Here is a 13,368-nt window from a genome sequence, read left to right on the forward strand (position 1 = left end):
CTTACTGGGCCTGCCCTATGATTGGCAGATGTCCAGAAGGACTCTGGAAAATTCCAGTTAACTTTTAGGTTTCCTGGGTTCCAGTTGCTCCCCGGAGGTTCTCTTGTCCTCTTGGTAGCATTGGGACCACAGGAGGTCTCAGAGAAGCCTTATCTCCAATATCCATAAGTGGCTGGAATTAACCACCAATCCTCCAAGATGCTCAACTGCAGAGAACACACACCCAGCCTGCCAAGAAGTTTCACAGTATCTTCTAGAGACTCAAGAGTATGGGAGCTGTGCATTCCTGGCCTGGTCCCTGCACTGGGGGATTGCGAGCTGTGGCTCTGCTTGTCACAGAAATCCCACAGAGTTAGGCCATCCCTAATTCAAGGTAGGCTGGTAAATGGGCCCTGAACTGCTAACACAGTCTGTGGACTGGCACCTCTGTCTGAGCTAGGAAGAAGTATCCTAGCCACAGTGTGCTCTTTGCCACTGAGACGAAGAAACTGGTACTTCCTTGAGAAAATAGTTCTGTGCTATGAAATGGTGTCATGTGTCCCAGGTAAAATGCGTTTGCTGTTCTGTGTTCCCATAACTCATATTGGCAACAACCTCATTTTACACGCAAAGAAATAACACTCAGAGTGTGAGAAACTCAAGTGACTCTGGTGAGCAAACCCTTCCAATCCATGCTGCTCAGGTCAGGGTAGTGTGTCCTTTCCACAGCAGAGGGGGGTGAGGCTGCGGATGAGGTGGGACCTGGGGAGGCAGAGAGATTGAGAATGCAGCATTGACGACTCTGGCCCTAGTCTAAAAAGCCTTGAGCGCCTCGCCCAGGAACTACAACTCCCCTACGTGTGTTGGGAGGCATGGGGAATTTCTAAAGAGGACTGCTCCATGGTTAGATATGAGACGAGAACTGGAGGAAAGACAGGTTAAAGACAGGGAGTTCTGTGCTAGAAGGCGGTACGAATACCTGCCTACTATTCACTAAGCCCTAAGTTCAGTTCCCTGTGCTAAAAGAACAAGGTATTGGCAGGGGGACAAGGGAAAGTAACACCCTTGCTGCTGAGATGGCAGAAACTCACTGACCAAGTTGTACAATGTGACTGACATTTTTCCTTCCTTCATACCAGGCTGGGGTGGGGCACAGCCTCACCAGCCTCACCTAATACCCAGGAGGTGTGGGGTATGGGGAACGGTTTCCACTGTGCTGGAAGGCCATCAGCGTGATCTCTGTGGGGGACAATCTAGAGTCAACCCAGTGAACAGTGCACAGGAGTCCACTTTTGGGAATCTGCCCCAGAGAGCCCACGGTGTCAGTCAGAAGTGAAATTGGCCAGATTGGTGACCGTGCTAAAGTGACTGTCTTAGGGTTTCTACTGCTGTGCTAAAACACGACTCAAACCATCTTGGGAAGGAAAGCATTCATTTCTTTCCCTTTTCTTTTTTTTCCGGAGCTGGGGACCGAACCCAGGGCCTTGTGCTTGCTAGGCAAGCGCTCTACCACTGAGCCAAATCCCCAACCCCGGAAAGCATTCATTTCTGCTTACACTTCCATATCACAGCCCATCATCAAAGGAAGCCAGGGCAGAAACTCAAGACAGGACCCTGGAGGCAGGGGCCGATGCAGAGGAATGCTTCGTCATATCTTGCTCCTTGTGATTTGCTCAGCCTGCTCGATTAAATCACCCAGGACCGCCAGCCCAGGGCTGGCACCAGCTACAGTCAGTTAGGCCGCACCAATCATTAATCAAGAAAACACACCTCGGGCTTCTTCATAGGCCAGTCTGGTGGGAGTTATTTTTTCACTTGAGGCTCCTTCTTCTACAATGACTTTATCTTGTGTCAAGATGACATCAAAAGTAGCCAGGACAGTGACTGAGAGGGGGAAAAGGATCAAAACAAGCACAATGTCCTTCGTCAGGAGGTACACATAGTAGACAGCACTTAAAATGATGGGTCGAGCCACTCAAGCTGAACGTGAAAGACGTCCCTGCTTTACAGTAGGCTCCATATGTCAGATGGCAGGCCGGTATGGATAGCAAGTTGTGATGGAATAAATCATCCATGTGAGTGTCCTCATACGTCAGAGCCATGACTGCAACGTGCATGGGGAGGAATTGGGTCTCTTTATATAGGGCGGGATTAGACAACATTCAGATGGGATACGGGCATTCAGTAGGAGAGGAGGCTTCGGTGTCTAAATGTTTAAATATTTTAACATTTACACACAGTAAGAGTCTTCCTTTTTGTTGTGAAGCTCTGATCTTTGACTCGTGCTCAGATTCTTAGAATGGTCACAGGACAGACTCGAGTTAACGTTCTAAAGAATTCACTTGTTTTCTGTGTCAGGAAAGTCCCTCAGGCTCCCTTGGGGAACTCCTCCTCAGTCTTCCCCTAGATATCATGGTGCAATGAGCTCTCCAAAAGGAACTTAGGATACTGTGTTGGGCGGTTTTCATGGATAAGGAGATTGGGGAGCCTCTGATCTGAACTCTTCCTCCACAGTGAAAGGTCTCCATTTCTGAGAGTGTTACAGACATTGAAGAGCACAGGGAAGCCTGGGGGTCAGAGGCCTGAAGGCTAACAAGGCTCTCTAAAGGAAGGATTGAGAAGGGAAGAGTAAGGCTGAAAGAAAATGTAAAATGTAAGCAGAGATGGGTTTCCAAAAACAAAGCAAAACAAAATAAAAAAAAAACGTAAAAACTGCTCAAGGTACATGTTGGTATACCTCCAAAAGATTCAAAGTAGGCCCAGGAGATTGAAGCCAGTTTTGTGTGTGCGAGGTGAGGTGTGTGGTTAGTTTTTGGTTAACCTGACAGAGAAGCTAGAATCATCCGGGAAGGGAGAGCCTTCAGTTGGGAAAATGCCTCCATCAGATTGGCCTGTAGGCATGTCTGGGGCACTGATAGGAGGGTCCAGCTCACTCTAGGGAGTGCCACCCCTGGGTAGGTGGTCCTAGGAGCCACAAGAAAGGTAGCTTAATATGCCTTGAAGTGAGCCATGAACAGCTTTTCTGCCATGGTCTCTGCTTCAGTTCCTACTCCCAGTTGCTGCCCTGCTTGAGTTCCTATCTTGTTATCCTTAATGATGTGCTATGACTCGGACGTGTAAACCTAATAAGCCCTTTCCTCTCCAGGTTGTCCTCGGTCATGGTGTTTTATCACAGTGAGACGAAGCAAATCGAACCATGAGATAACCTCTCTACCCCTTACAAACATTACTTTGAGACAGAATATTGCCAGGTTGCAGTGGCTGGCCTCAGACCTGCCATTGGCCTGCCTGGCTCCCAAGTAGCTAGAACTACAGGCGTGCACCAATCCACCTGGCTCACAGCAAACTTTTCCTGTGTGTGTGTGTGTGTGTGTGTGTGTGTGTGTGTTAGATGTTTTTAAAACATGCACTATATCCTTCTAAATAAGGCCTAATAATGTGTGTGGAAAGTTGTTTCCGACCTGTACTTTAGACTCTGAGATGCACTGGACCAACAGGAGGAAGGATAGTGTCTTGGAAATTGAACAAGCTGGCTAACCACAGGCCATTTCCCTCTCATGGCAGATCAGCAAATGGTGGCCCAGGTCTACAAATAGGCCTATTTTGTGCTGAAAAGCACACAGACACACACACACACACACACACACACACATATACACACACATACATACAGAGACACAGACACATACATACACACACATACATACACATATACACACATACATATACACATATACACACATATACACACATACACATATACATACATACACACAGAGACAGACACACACAGACACACACACATATACACACATACATACACACATACACACACATATACATATACATACATACACACATATACACATACTTACATATACACAGACACACACACACACACACACACACACACAGTACTGGGCTTGTGTAACCACTTTATTGTAGCCCCATGGGCAAACTGGGCTCCTGTGTATGCTACAATAATCCCTACATCTCCTGCCCTCATCACTGAGGGAAGGTTCCTCCTTTCCTTCAAAGGGAACATAGGGTGTGGAAGGACAAGAAAAACATCAGTGCAGGGGACGATGCAGCTGGAGTCACTGGGGCAGAGTTTAGAGCTGGGCACCCCCAGGGACAACTGATGCTCTTACTTTATGATCTGTGACCCTGGGTAAAGTCTCTGCCACCACGAGGTAACACACAGCAGAAATTAATTATCTGTAGGAAACAGATGAACACGGTCATGAAATCTTTCATTGTCTATATGTTTGGTATGAATTATGTGGCCTCCAGCTGCCACACTTTGGGAGTAGCGAGGATGAAGGCAGAAGCCACATCAGTGACCTGAGTGTGGGGACTGTTGCCCAGGCTCGGCTCGGCCACACAGACCTGGTCCTGCTCCGGTCTGTCTGAGGCAGCCTGCAGACTCCTTGGGAGAATGGAGGAGGCAGGGACAGGCAGCACTCACTGTCCTGGAGCTCGGCTCTCATAGTACAGCCTCTGAGAGGATGGGTTCCTAACAGATGGAGGGCAGCTCCTCCTCTTTTCCCTTCTCAGGAAAATCTAAACCAATGCCTGTGCCCAGCAGAGGAGCCCAGATGCATTCGCTTTGGAGATCAGTTGTTATTTCTGTGGACTAGAAAATATCAATGCAGAGAGATGGACAAGATAACTCTCTACTGCTTAAGCAAGATCTGTCTGTCTGTCTGTCATCTATCTATCTATCTATCATCTATCTATTTACTATCTATCTGTCAGTCTATCTACCATCTATCTATCATCTAACAATCATCTATCTATCATCCATCCATCCATTGATCTGTCTGTCTGTCTGTCATCTATCTATCCTCTATCTATTTACTATCTATCTGTCGATCTATCTACCATCTAACAATCATCTATCTATCATCCATCCATCCATTGATCATCTATCTGTCTGTCTGTCTATCAATCAATCATCTATCTATTATCTATCTGTTTATGAGCCAGGGTCTCATTACTTAGGGCAACCTTGCCTCCAACTCATAATCCTCCTTCCTCTGCCAATCCTGAACATTTTTTTAATTGGATAGTTTATTTATTTACATTTCAAATATTACTATCCTGGACATTTAATAGTGTCAAAGAGGCCATACATAAATAAGAGGCCAAACACCATGCCCAAGGTTTCTTCCTTTCTAGCTCTAACTATGACCCTGAGTTCTGCTCAGTAGGCCTCTGAGAGACATTTCCAGTCCTGGACCATGAGGGCAGATGGAACTGACATCAAACTTTCACCTACAAAGCAATTCTCCTTGCTGTTAAAACAGCTTTCTAAATCACTCTACAGCTGCCTCTGGAACACTGAAACTGTACAGAGCAGATCATCATCTCGGACTTGACCCTCTCCTCAGACTCCCTTGTTGATGTAGTGGCTATCTAGGTACCAAAAATTCCTGACTGAGCCAAGGGCCCAGGGACCAGGAAAGCCACCCTCCAAAGTGCTGGAAGCCTTCTGCATGCGTCCCTTAGGGACTTGAAAGGCTGCATCCACACCACGCTTTTTCTTATGTGGACGCAGAGAACATCCGCTTATCTCTGAACCTGTGTTGGCGATGTTGCCTTGAGCACATTTTTCCTTTGTCCGAAGCTGCCTTTCAGGGTTCCGGGTTTCTCAAGTGAGCCACCAAGCTTGGATTCTTCTCTGTCCCCACAGTGCAGTGCTTAAGTGGACTCCTGGTCTTACAAGAGCTACTTAAAAATAGCCTGGAACATTTTAAAATAAATTCTGCCGTGGAAAAACTATTGCTAAGGCCCCGATCTCTCTGTTACAGGCACAAACGCGTGTGTTGTGTGCATATGTACATGTGGGTGCACACATACACAGCACCCAACAGTTGTATAGTCTTATTTCCCATTAATAACATAAGCTGGCAATAAGTGGCCTCTTTAACTGAGGTGCAGATACCCAGTTCCAACAGATTCCTTTCGATCTGGAACATCATAGAGGGATACAACTCACTTTATGTTGTTCCTGTTCATCTTAAAGATGGTTTCTTTTAAAGGTTATTAAGCGGTGTCCTGAACCTAACATCATCTCCGGAGGGGGACAGGAAGTAAAGGCTGACCTTCCTACGACTCCAGTCATACGATACCCAGTATGATTCCCACGTGAGGCCATGCAGAGGCCTGATTAGGGACAGAGGAAGACAGTTTTCCTTGTGGGAATAAGGTCAGACGAACTCTCACAACCCAGGGAAAGAATAGGCCCAGGGAAAACGCGCGTCAAAATTAACATACGAATTGTTGACTTTCTGAGACATAAAGTAGACGCATTTGTATCCCCCATTTAGAAACCCGGAATAGTCCACCAATTAGATTTTGGATTGCCCTAGTATGTCAACATAGACGATTTTCCTGCATTCACACAAAAGCCACTGTTTGCGTAACATTTCCTAATTCCTTTAAAATATTTTTATCTATGTGTATAGGTATATCTGCTTGTAGTGTGTGCCTGTGTGAGCCCGGGTGCTTGCAGAGGCCAGAGGCGATGCCAGGACCCCTGGAGCTGGAGTTCGGGGCAGTTAGCCCAGTGAGCTGGAAGCCAAATTCTAGTCCTCTTCAGGGGCAGGGAGAGCAGTTAATCAATCCATCGCCCCAACTCCTAAGTCTCTATCATTTTGTTTTCCTACGCTGGTGACTGAACCCCTGTTGCAAGAGCGGCAGCCTCAGCTCCCCAACTTTCAAAATGTCAGCAGTACTGAGAAATTTTGACCTTTCCCTCCAATTCTCTTTGTGCTAAGGTCTGAACCTGTTTTGGGACCATCCCGGCAACATGGTTTTCCCTGTGACCCATCTATTCCCAACCACAAACATCTTGGAAGGCTCTTACCAGCTCCCTGATGGGGCGACTTCTCCTTCCTGGGCTCGGGAGGCTGGTTGACCGGTATGAGTCTCTCGGACTCCCCAGGGCTGGTATCCGGGCCTGCGGCTGGGTACGGCAAAGTAAGGCTCTGCAGAAGCGGCTTCCTGGGCAGGGGTGGCTTGGTACCGGGCTGCTCAGGAGACCTGGTCTTTCCTTTCCCTTGCCCATTGGGGGACCTAGAGCCTCGCAGTGCAGGGGTAGCCCCGACATGGCTCTGTTCATCCTTGGGGAGCAGAGCCAGGCCACCTTTCTCCAACCTGACTTCGGCGCTGTACCTCTTGATGGCTTTGGCCTCATGGGCAGAGCTGTCTCTGTATTTGAGTGAGAGTGAGGTGGAGCGCAGCTTGACTGGGAAGGGGCTCTGGTCCTCCCCAGCGGCTGGCTCCTGCAAGGTAGCAGCACAAGGCTCAGCATCCTGGAGGCTCTTGCCCGGTCCTGCCTGGCCGGCCCCCACATCCCCTGAGTTTTGAGGGTCACCACCCGTTGTCTTCCGGTCCGGTGGTTTTGGCGGCACCTGGAGGTCATCAAGTGCTGCCTCACTCCTCCAGGCAAGGCCACTCCGCAGCAAGGGTGCCCGTCCCCCTGCAGGCACATGCGCAGAATATTCGGGAAGGCGGGAGCTGCTGGCACGGGCACGTGCCCTGCTCGAGGTCACAGAGAACCTCTTAACGCTGCTGCGCTGTGGCTCCGCACTGCGCTCGCTCTTTCTTCCCGGGGCTGCCCTCTCTGGACCTCCTGAGGTTGCAGCCTGTGTTGGCCTGTGGCGGGCCGGAGGCACAGCTGCTTTGTCCTGGACTGATAGGCTGGGCTCTTTCAGAGGAGACTCTGCGGCGGACCCACTGGGAACCAAGGTTTTGTGCTTTAGGCAGCTCTTGGGTACCGGAGGGCTTGGGGCAGGAATTGTGGAAGATTCTGTCCCTGTTGCTCTCTCAGGCCTGGGTACCACCAGGGTCAACTCCTCCTCCTTCTGGACACTTTGGTCTTGTCTCTCTGTATCTGAAGGCCTCTCCAAGTTGGTATCAGTGATCGTCTTAGCAGGTGGTGTGTCTCCCTTTGGAAGTAACATGTCCCTCTCAGGAGGCTCCATGATCCCTTTAGGTGGTGCCACATCTCCCTCAGAAGGTGACTTGTCTCTCTCTGGGGGTGCCATGATCCCTTTAGGTGGTGCCACATCTCCCTCAGAAGGTGACTTGTCTCTCTCTGGGGGTGCCATGATCCTCTTGGGAGGTGCCACATCTCCCTCAGAAGGTGCCACATCTTCCTCAGAAGGTGATGTGTCTCTCTCTGGGGGTGCCATGATCCTCTTGGGAGGTGCCACATCTCCCTCAGAAGGTGACTTGTCTCTCTCTGGGGGTGCCATGATCCTCTTGGGAGGTGCCACATCTCCCTCAGAAGGTGACTTGTCTCTCTCTGGGGGTGCCATGATCCTCTTGGGAGGTGCCACATCTCCCTCAGAAGGTGACTTGTCTCTCTCTGGGGGTGCCATGATCCTCTTGGGAGGTGTCACATCTCCCTCAGAAGGTGACTTGTCTATCTCTGGGGGTGTCATGATCCTCTTGGGAGGTGCCACATCTCCCTCAGAAGGTGACTTGTCTATCTCTGGGGGTGCCATGATCCTCTTGGGAGGTGCCACATCTCCCTCAGAAGGTGACTTGTCTCTCTCAGGAGGTGCCATGACACCCTTGGGAGGTGTTGTGTTTCCCTCAGGAGGTAGAGTATCCCCTCCTGGGAGTGTTGTGTCTCCTTCAGGAAATGCTTGGTCTCCCTCTGGAGGGGCACAGCCCTCCTTGGAAGGTACCACATCCCTCTCAGGGATATCAGTAGATAGTGGGGTTTCCGCATCTCCAGAACCACAAGGAGCCTCCTTTGATGTACTCTCCACTAGGGGACACAGGCCTCCAGTGGACAGCTCTTCCTTCTTGATTTCAACACGAGGAATATGGTATGGAGAACTTTCTAGGGACTCTAAGCCTGGAACTGAGACCGCCATGGGCTCGCTGACCTCTGGCGTAGCCGGGAGGCTTGAGGGTTCATTTCCAAGAGAGCCTCCCTCCTCCATGCTGGCACTGACTGCCGTGCTGTGCTGTAGGCGAGCACGCCTGGCACAGGCCCCTCCAGGTGACAGCAGGGTCGCAGGTCCTCCAAACTCGGGCCTTCTGCCTGGCATCAAATCCCGCTGTCTAGCATCTGGGCTCTCTTCCATGCTGACATGGAACAATGACTTCTCTTCATAGTCTTCCTCCTCTAAGGTCCATGACAGATCACTCAGGCATTCAGACTGTGCCCTCTAGGAGAAACAGAGGTGAGAAGATGTCGTCACAGTAGCTAATATTTATCAGACAGCCTATCTCACCCTCGCCTCCTTCAGGACTAATATGATTTAGGCAACACGGTGGCTCTCAGAGGCTGGTGCTGAAGTAGAGGTCCGCACGCTCTTCAGCTGCCCTTATGGGTTCACATGGAACCTTGTTCCTAAGTTCAGCTGATCCGTGGCAGTTAACCCCTCAATCTAAATGCAGCTCATGCAGCCAGTTACGTGACTGCACACTTAATCCCAGCCCTAAGCAGGAAGACAGAAGACAGATGGACAGATCTCTATGAGTCTGAGGTCAGAAAGCATGATATAATATATTATATATATTTAATTAATATATATAAATAATATATATCATGTACTTTATATATATAAATAATATATATATATAAAATATATATGATATATTATATTTTTTTCAAGTTCTAGGCCAGCTAGAACTATATGTATTGAGATTCTGTCAAAAGAAAAAAACAAAAACCCCAGTAGTTCATGTGTCCAAATGGGTACCTGTCTAGAGCCAAACAGAAGGACAAGGACCCAAAAGAAGTAACTATCTGTCCTGTGTTATGGTCTCCGTTAATTTTGTTTCACCCTAGACATATCTGGTTGAGGGAAGACTTGTCATTATCTCCTTGTACTTAGAGAGCCTGGAAATTTTGGTCAAGGCTGAGCTAACTTATGGTAACAGGTATTCCAAGGTGAACAGGTACTCTCTGGTCTTGGGCTCAGTACCAAGACACATGACACCCCTTCTCCAGAGGTCTGCCCTTGTTGAGAAAAAAGATACAGTTTCCTTAAAAACTTTTTTGTATCAGCTCAAGCAGCGTGAATTGGGAACCACAGAAGAAAATCCAAACATTTCAGTCTTAAGTTCTCTGGTCTTAGACTCATGTGACGCCAGGGCTCTACCACTGTGCCAGAGGCTGCCTCTGGATCTGCATCTCCAGGGCGGTCTGCCAGCAGCTGCGGAGCCCTCCAGCCTTATCTCCTGTAGAGATATCTCCTGTCCAGGCTCACGATGCTTCCTGCTCTGGCCTCTAGCACACCCGGCACCCTACACTGCTTTGTGCCATTCTTTCTTCTGAGAGATCGCTGGAGTCTGGACCTGGGTTCCTTTTGGTTACCATGCACTCAATCCGTCCTCTCGGGAAGAAAATGAAAATCAAGACAGACTCCGGGCCCACAAAGGCAGTAAGTATGTAAAAACGATTCCAGGTCAACGGTCCTTCGGTTGACGATTTTAAACTGCTCAGGACCTCGAACCTCGGGAATCGCTCGCGGTGTTGCACTAAAGACTGCAATTCTGTGTTTGAAGGCAGGAGAGGGAACCTCGGGTTTGTTAGACTTGGTTCTTGTGGCCGGTGTTTTATTTTTACCTTTGTGATGCTGGGGACGAATCCAGGGCCTTGGACAGTGAGGCAAGAACTCGAACTCAGAGCAACTCCCCGGCTGTTTAATACTTTGCAGCTGCCTAAAGTCTATTCCTAAGCTAAGTTTTGCCAAAATTCACAATTCCCGTCTCTTTCAAAAGAAGTTGAAGGAAGAAAACTATACAAGGTTTCATTTTGTTTCCCTGAAAGTTCTAGGTTCTTGTTGCTGTTCTTTTGCTACTGTAGGAAATCACTGATGTGGAAGGCGTGGGGTCATGATTTGAAAGCATCAGTCACAGAACCCAGACAGCTGGCAGTCTGGTATGGGGAGAGCACCTTCCTGCTGGGATACCAGCAGCCGCAGGAGGTGATAAAGCAGGGTGACGGCTGGCATGGGGGTGTGCTCTCCAGAGGAAGTAATCGGATGCTGAGTTGAATCCAAAGGATAGAAAAGCAGCTTCTGCATGGTCTAAGGCCTCTGGCTCGCTGCAGCAGGAAGGGGTTCAACCTTTCCACCGCTGCCAGGGTACACCGTGTCCACTTCATCTAGGTAATCCCCTTGGCATTTCCTCCTGGGGGTATCAAAGTGGTTTGGCATCTGGAACCTGAAATGCTCAGCCTGTACCAAGATGTAGACTCAGTGGAGGCTCTAACATTATACCTGCGTCACCAGGGAGCACACAGCACACCATACAGTAATCCCCTGGAAGATGATACTGCCGTCCTACGAACAGTACAGCAGGGCTGAGAGGAGGCAGTCTCTATCCGAGCTCTGGGTTATAACCTCTGGCAGCTCTTCCAGTCAGCAGACCAGGGCTAGTCATTCAACATCAATGCCTCTTTTAAAATGGATTGACGATATTCCCTACTCTGAGAATGGCATGGCTGGGCCTGAGAACCAAGTGATGTAAGAAACTGAAGGTGTGAGCCTTTACACGCATTCTGTTCCAACTCTGTGCTGTGCTGGGGGCTGAGAGGCTCAGCCAGATGCACTCAAGTGTGTTTCAACTTTGTAATAAAGACCAGTCTTGGGCTGGAGAGATGGCTCAGTGGTTAAGAGCACTGACTGCTCTTCCAGAGGTCCTGAGTTCAAATCCCAGCAACTGCATGGTGGCTCACGACCAACTGTAATGAGATCTGATGCCCTCTTCTGGTGTGTCTGAAGACAGCTATAGGGTACTTATATAATAAGTAAATAAATCTTTTTTTAAACAAAAATCATTCTTGCAATCCAGCATTTTGCTGTGTAAGACAAAAGCTTCTTCCTCTAATAAGAATACCTTTTATTCCTTTTTTCCCCCTTGTCTTCTTTTTCTGTCTCTGTGTGTGAGAGAGAGCTTGCTCGTGTGCAAGCTTGTGTGTGGGTGTCCGTGTGAATGTACGTACGCTTCTGCATACACTGTGTGGCTGCATACGTACATAGGTGCCTGTGTATGTGGTGTCTGCAATCATCCTCAACCCATCTTCCATCTCATTTATTGAGGCAGGGCTTCTCAATCAAACCTAGAGCTCACTGATGTGGTTAGTTTCATAAGTCAGCTTGCTCTGGGGACCGTTGAGGTTAAACTTACAGGGGGACTGCCACGTACACACATCTACTTAAGTTCTGGGGCTCTGAACTCTTGCATGGCAACTACTGAGCCATCCCTCCACCCTTATTCTCCCCCCGACCGTAGCGTTTTGCTCTAGCCCAGTGGTTCTCAACCTTCCTAAGGCTGTGATCCTTTAGTACAGTTCTTCGTGTGGTGACCCCTAACTTTGCTACTTCATAACTGTAATTTTGCTAGTTATGAATTGCAATATAAGTCTCTGACCTGCAGGATATCTGATAATGTGACCCCTGTAAAAGGGTCATTTGACTCCCCTCACAGAGAATGGAGTGGAGAGTTTACACCCTGGCGACACAGCTGAGACGTACCCTAGCAAGGAAAGCAGCATTCCTGTGGGATCTCTAAGCAAGCCTGTTTGTCTGGGTTTGGGGGAGATAGAGAAAGAGGTGCCATGTGCTATGGGGGAATCAAAAGAGAGAGGAAAGTAGGACCTCCCTGTCCACTGGAGCCCAAAGAATCGGGTCTCTGTGGAAGTGCCCTGTGGTTGCATGGCAACTGAAGGGACAGTGTGGGGCTCTTTCCCATCACTGCAGTCAATAAGGGAGCATATGAAAGCCAGTCAGGGCATGAGAGGCCTCTGTGGAAGAGGAATTTCAGGACCCCAGCAGAGGTGGCTGTGTGTACTGATGGGCACACGCCTCCAGCATGACTCCAGAAGCAAACAGGGACGGCGGCAGCCACTAGGAAAATACCTCTGAGAACCTGAGTCACGCCTGCTCTCTGTCAACCATTGAAGAGGAAAAGGGAGGGAGAGAAGGAGTTCAAATGAAGGACCAACTGTGCTTCCGTGTTTTCCAAGGCTGACTTACAACCGAGTTTTGTAGTTTTTTTTTTTTGTTTTACAAGCCAGGATTTCAGGATGAAATCAAGTTCAAAGCTAAAATAGAGTCTCAGCAATGTTGGGGGTGGGGAGCAAGAAGGGACGATACTTAGCTCCATTCGATATGAGTTCGGGCATGTCTGGAGTTCATCAGGTTCCCATAGCATGTGGTCTCCCCACACACTGGACACACAGAATGGATACAAGTGCCCTGGTTTGTAGGTGACACATAATCTGAAGTTATGCCCGCCCCTCCCGTATCTCCCTCCTGCACTGATTCTTGAGAAGTTAACCCTGTCAGCTTGAGTTTGTAAAGTACCTCCCATTCGCCAAACAGAAAACTCACTCTCTTCAGGAAGTCCCTGAAA

The 13,368-nt window shown here is 48.8% G+C and overlaps 1 protein-coding gene across 2 annotated transcripts in view; it reads right to left on the reverse strand.

The window, feature by feature from the left end:
* Cracdl (CRACD like) overlaps positions 1-13,368 on the reverse strand; it is a 58,732-nt gene that overhangs the window by 11,444 nt on the left and 33,920 nt on the right. For both annotated transcript variants that reach the window (XM_032900957.1, XM_032900958.1), the window contains exon 7: positions 6,851-9,170. In XM_032900957.1, the coding sequence (XP_032756848.1) occupies positions 6,851-9,170 (2,320 nt within the window). The remainder of the gene's footprint in view (positions 1-6,850; positions 9,171-13,368) is intronic.

The sequence above is a fragment of the Rattus rattus genome, chromosome 4 (genome assembly GCF_011064425.1).
Source record: "Rattus rattus isolate New Zealand chromosome 4, Rrattus_CSIRO_v1, whole genome shotgun sequence".
In the NCBI taxonomy this organism is placed as follows: Eukaryota; Metazoa; Chordata; class Mammalia; order Rodentia; family Muridae; genus Rattus; species Rattus rattus.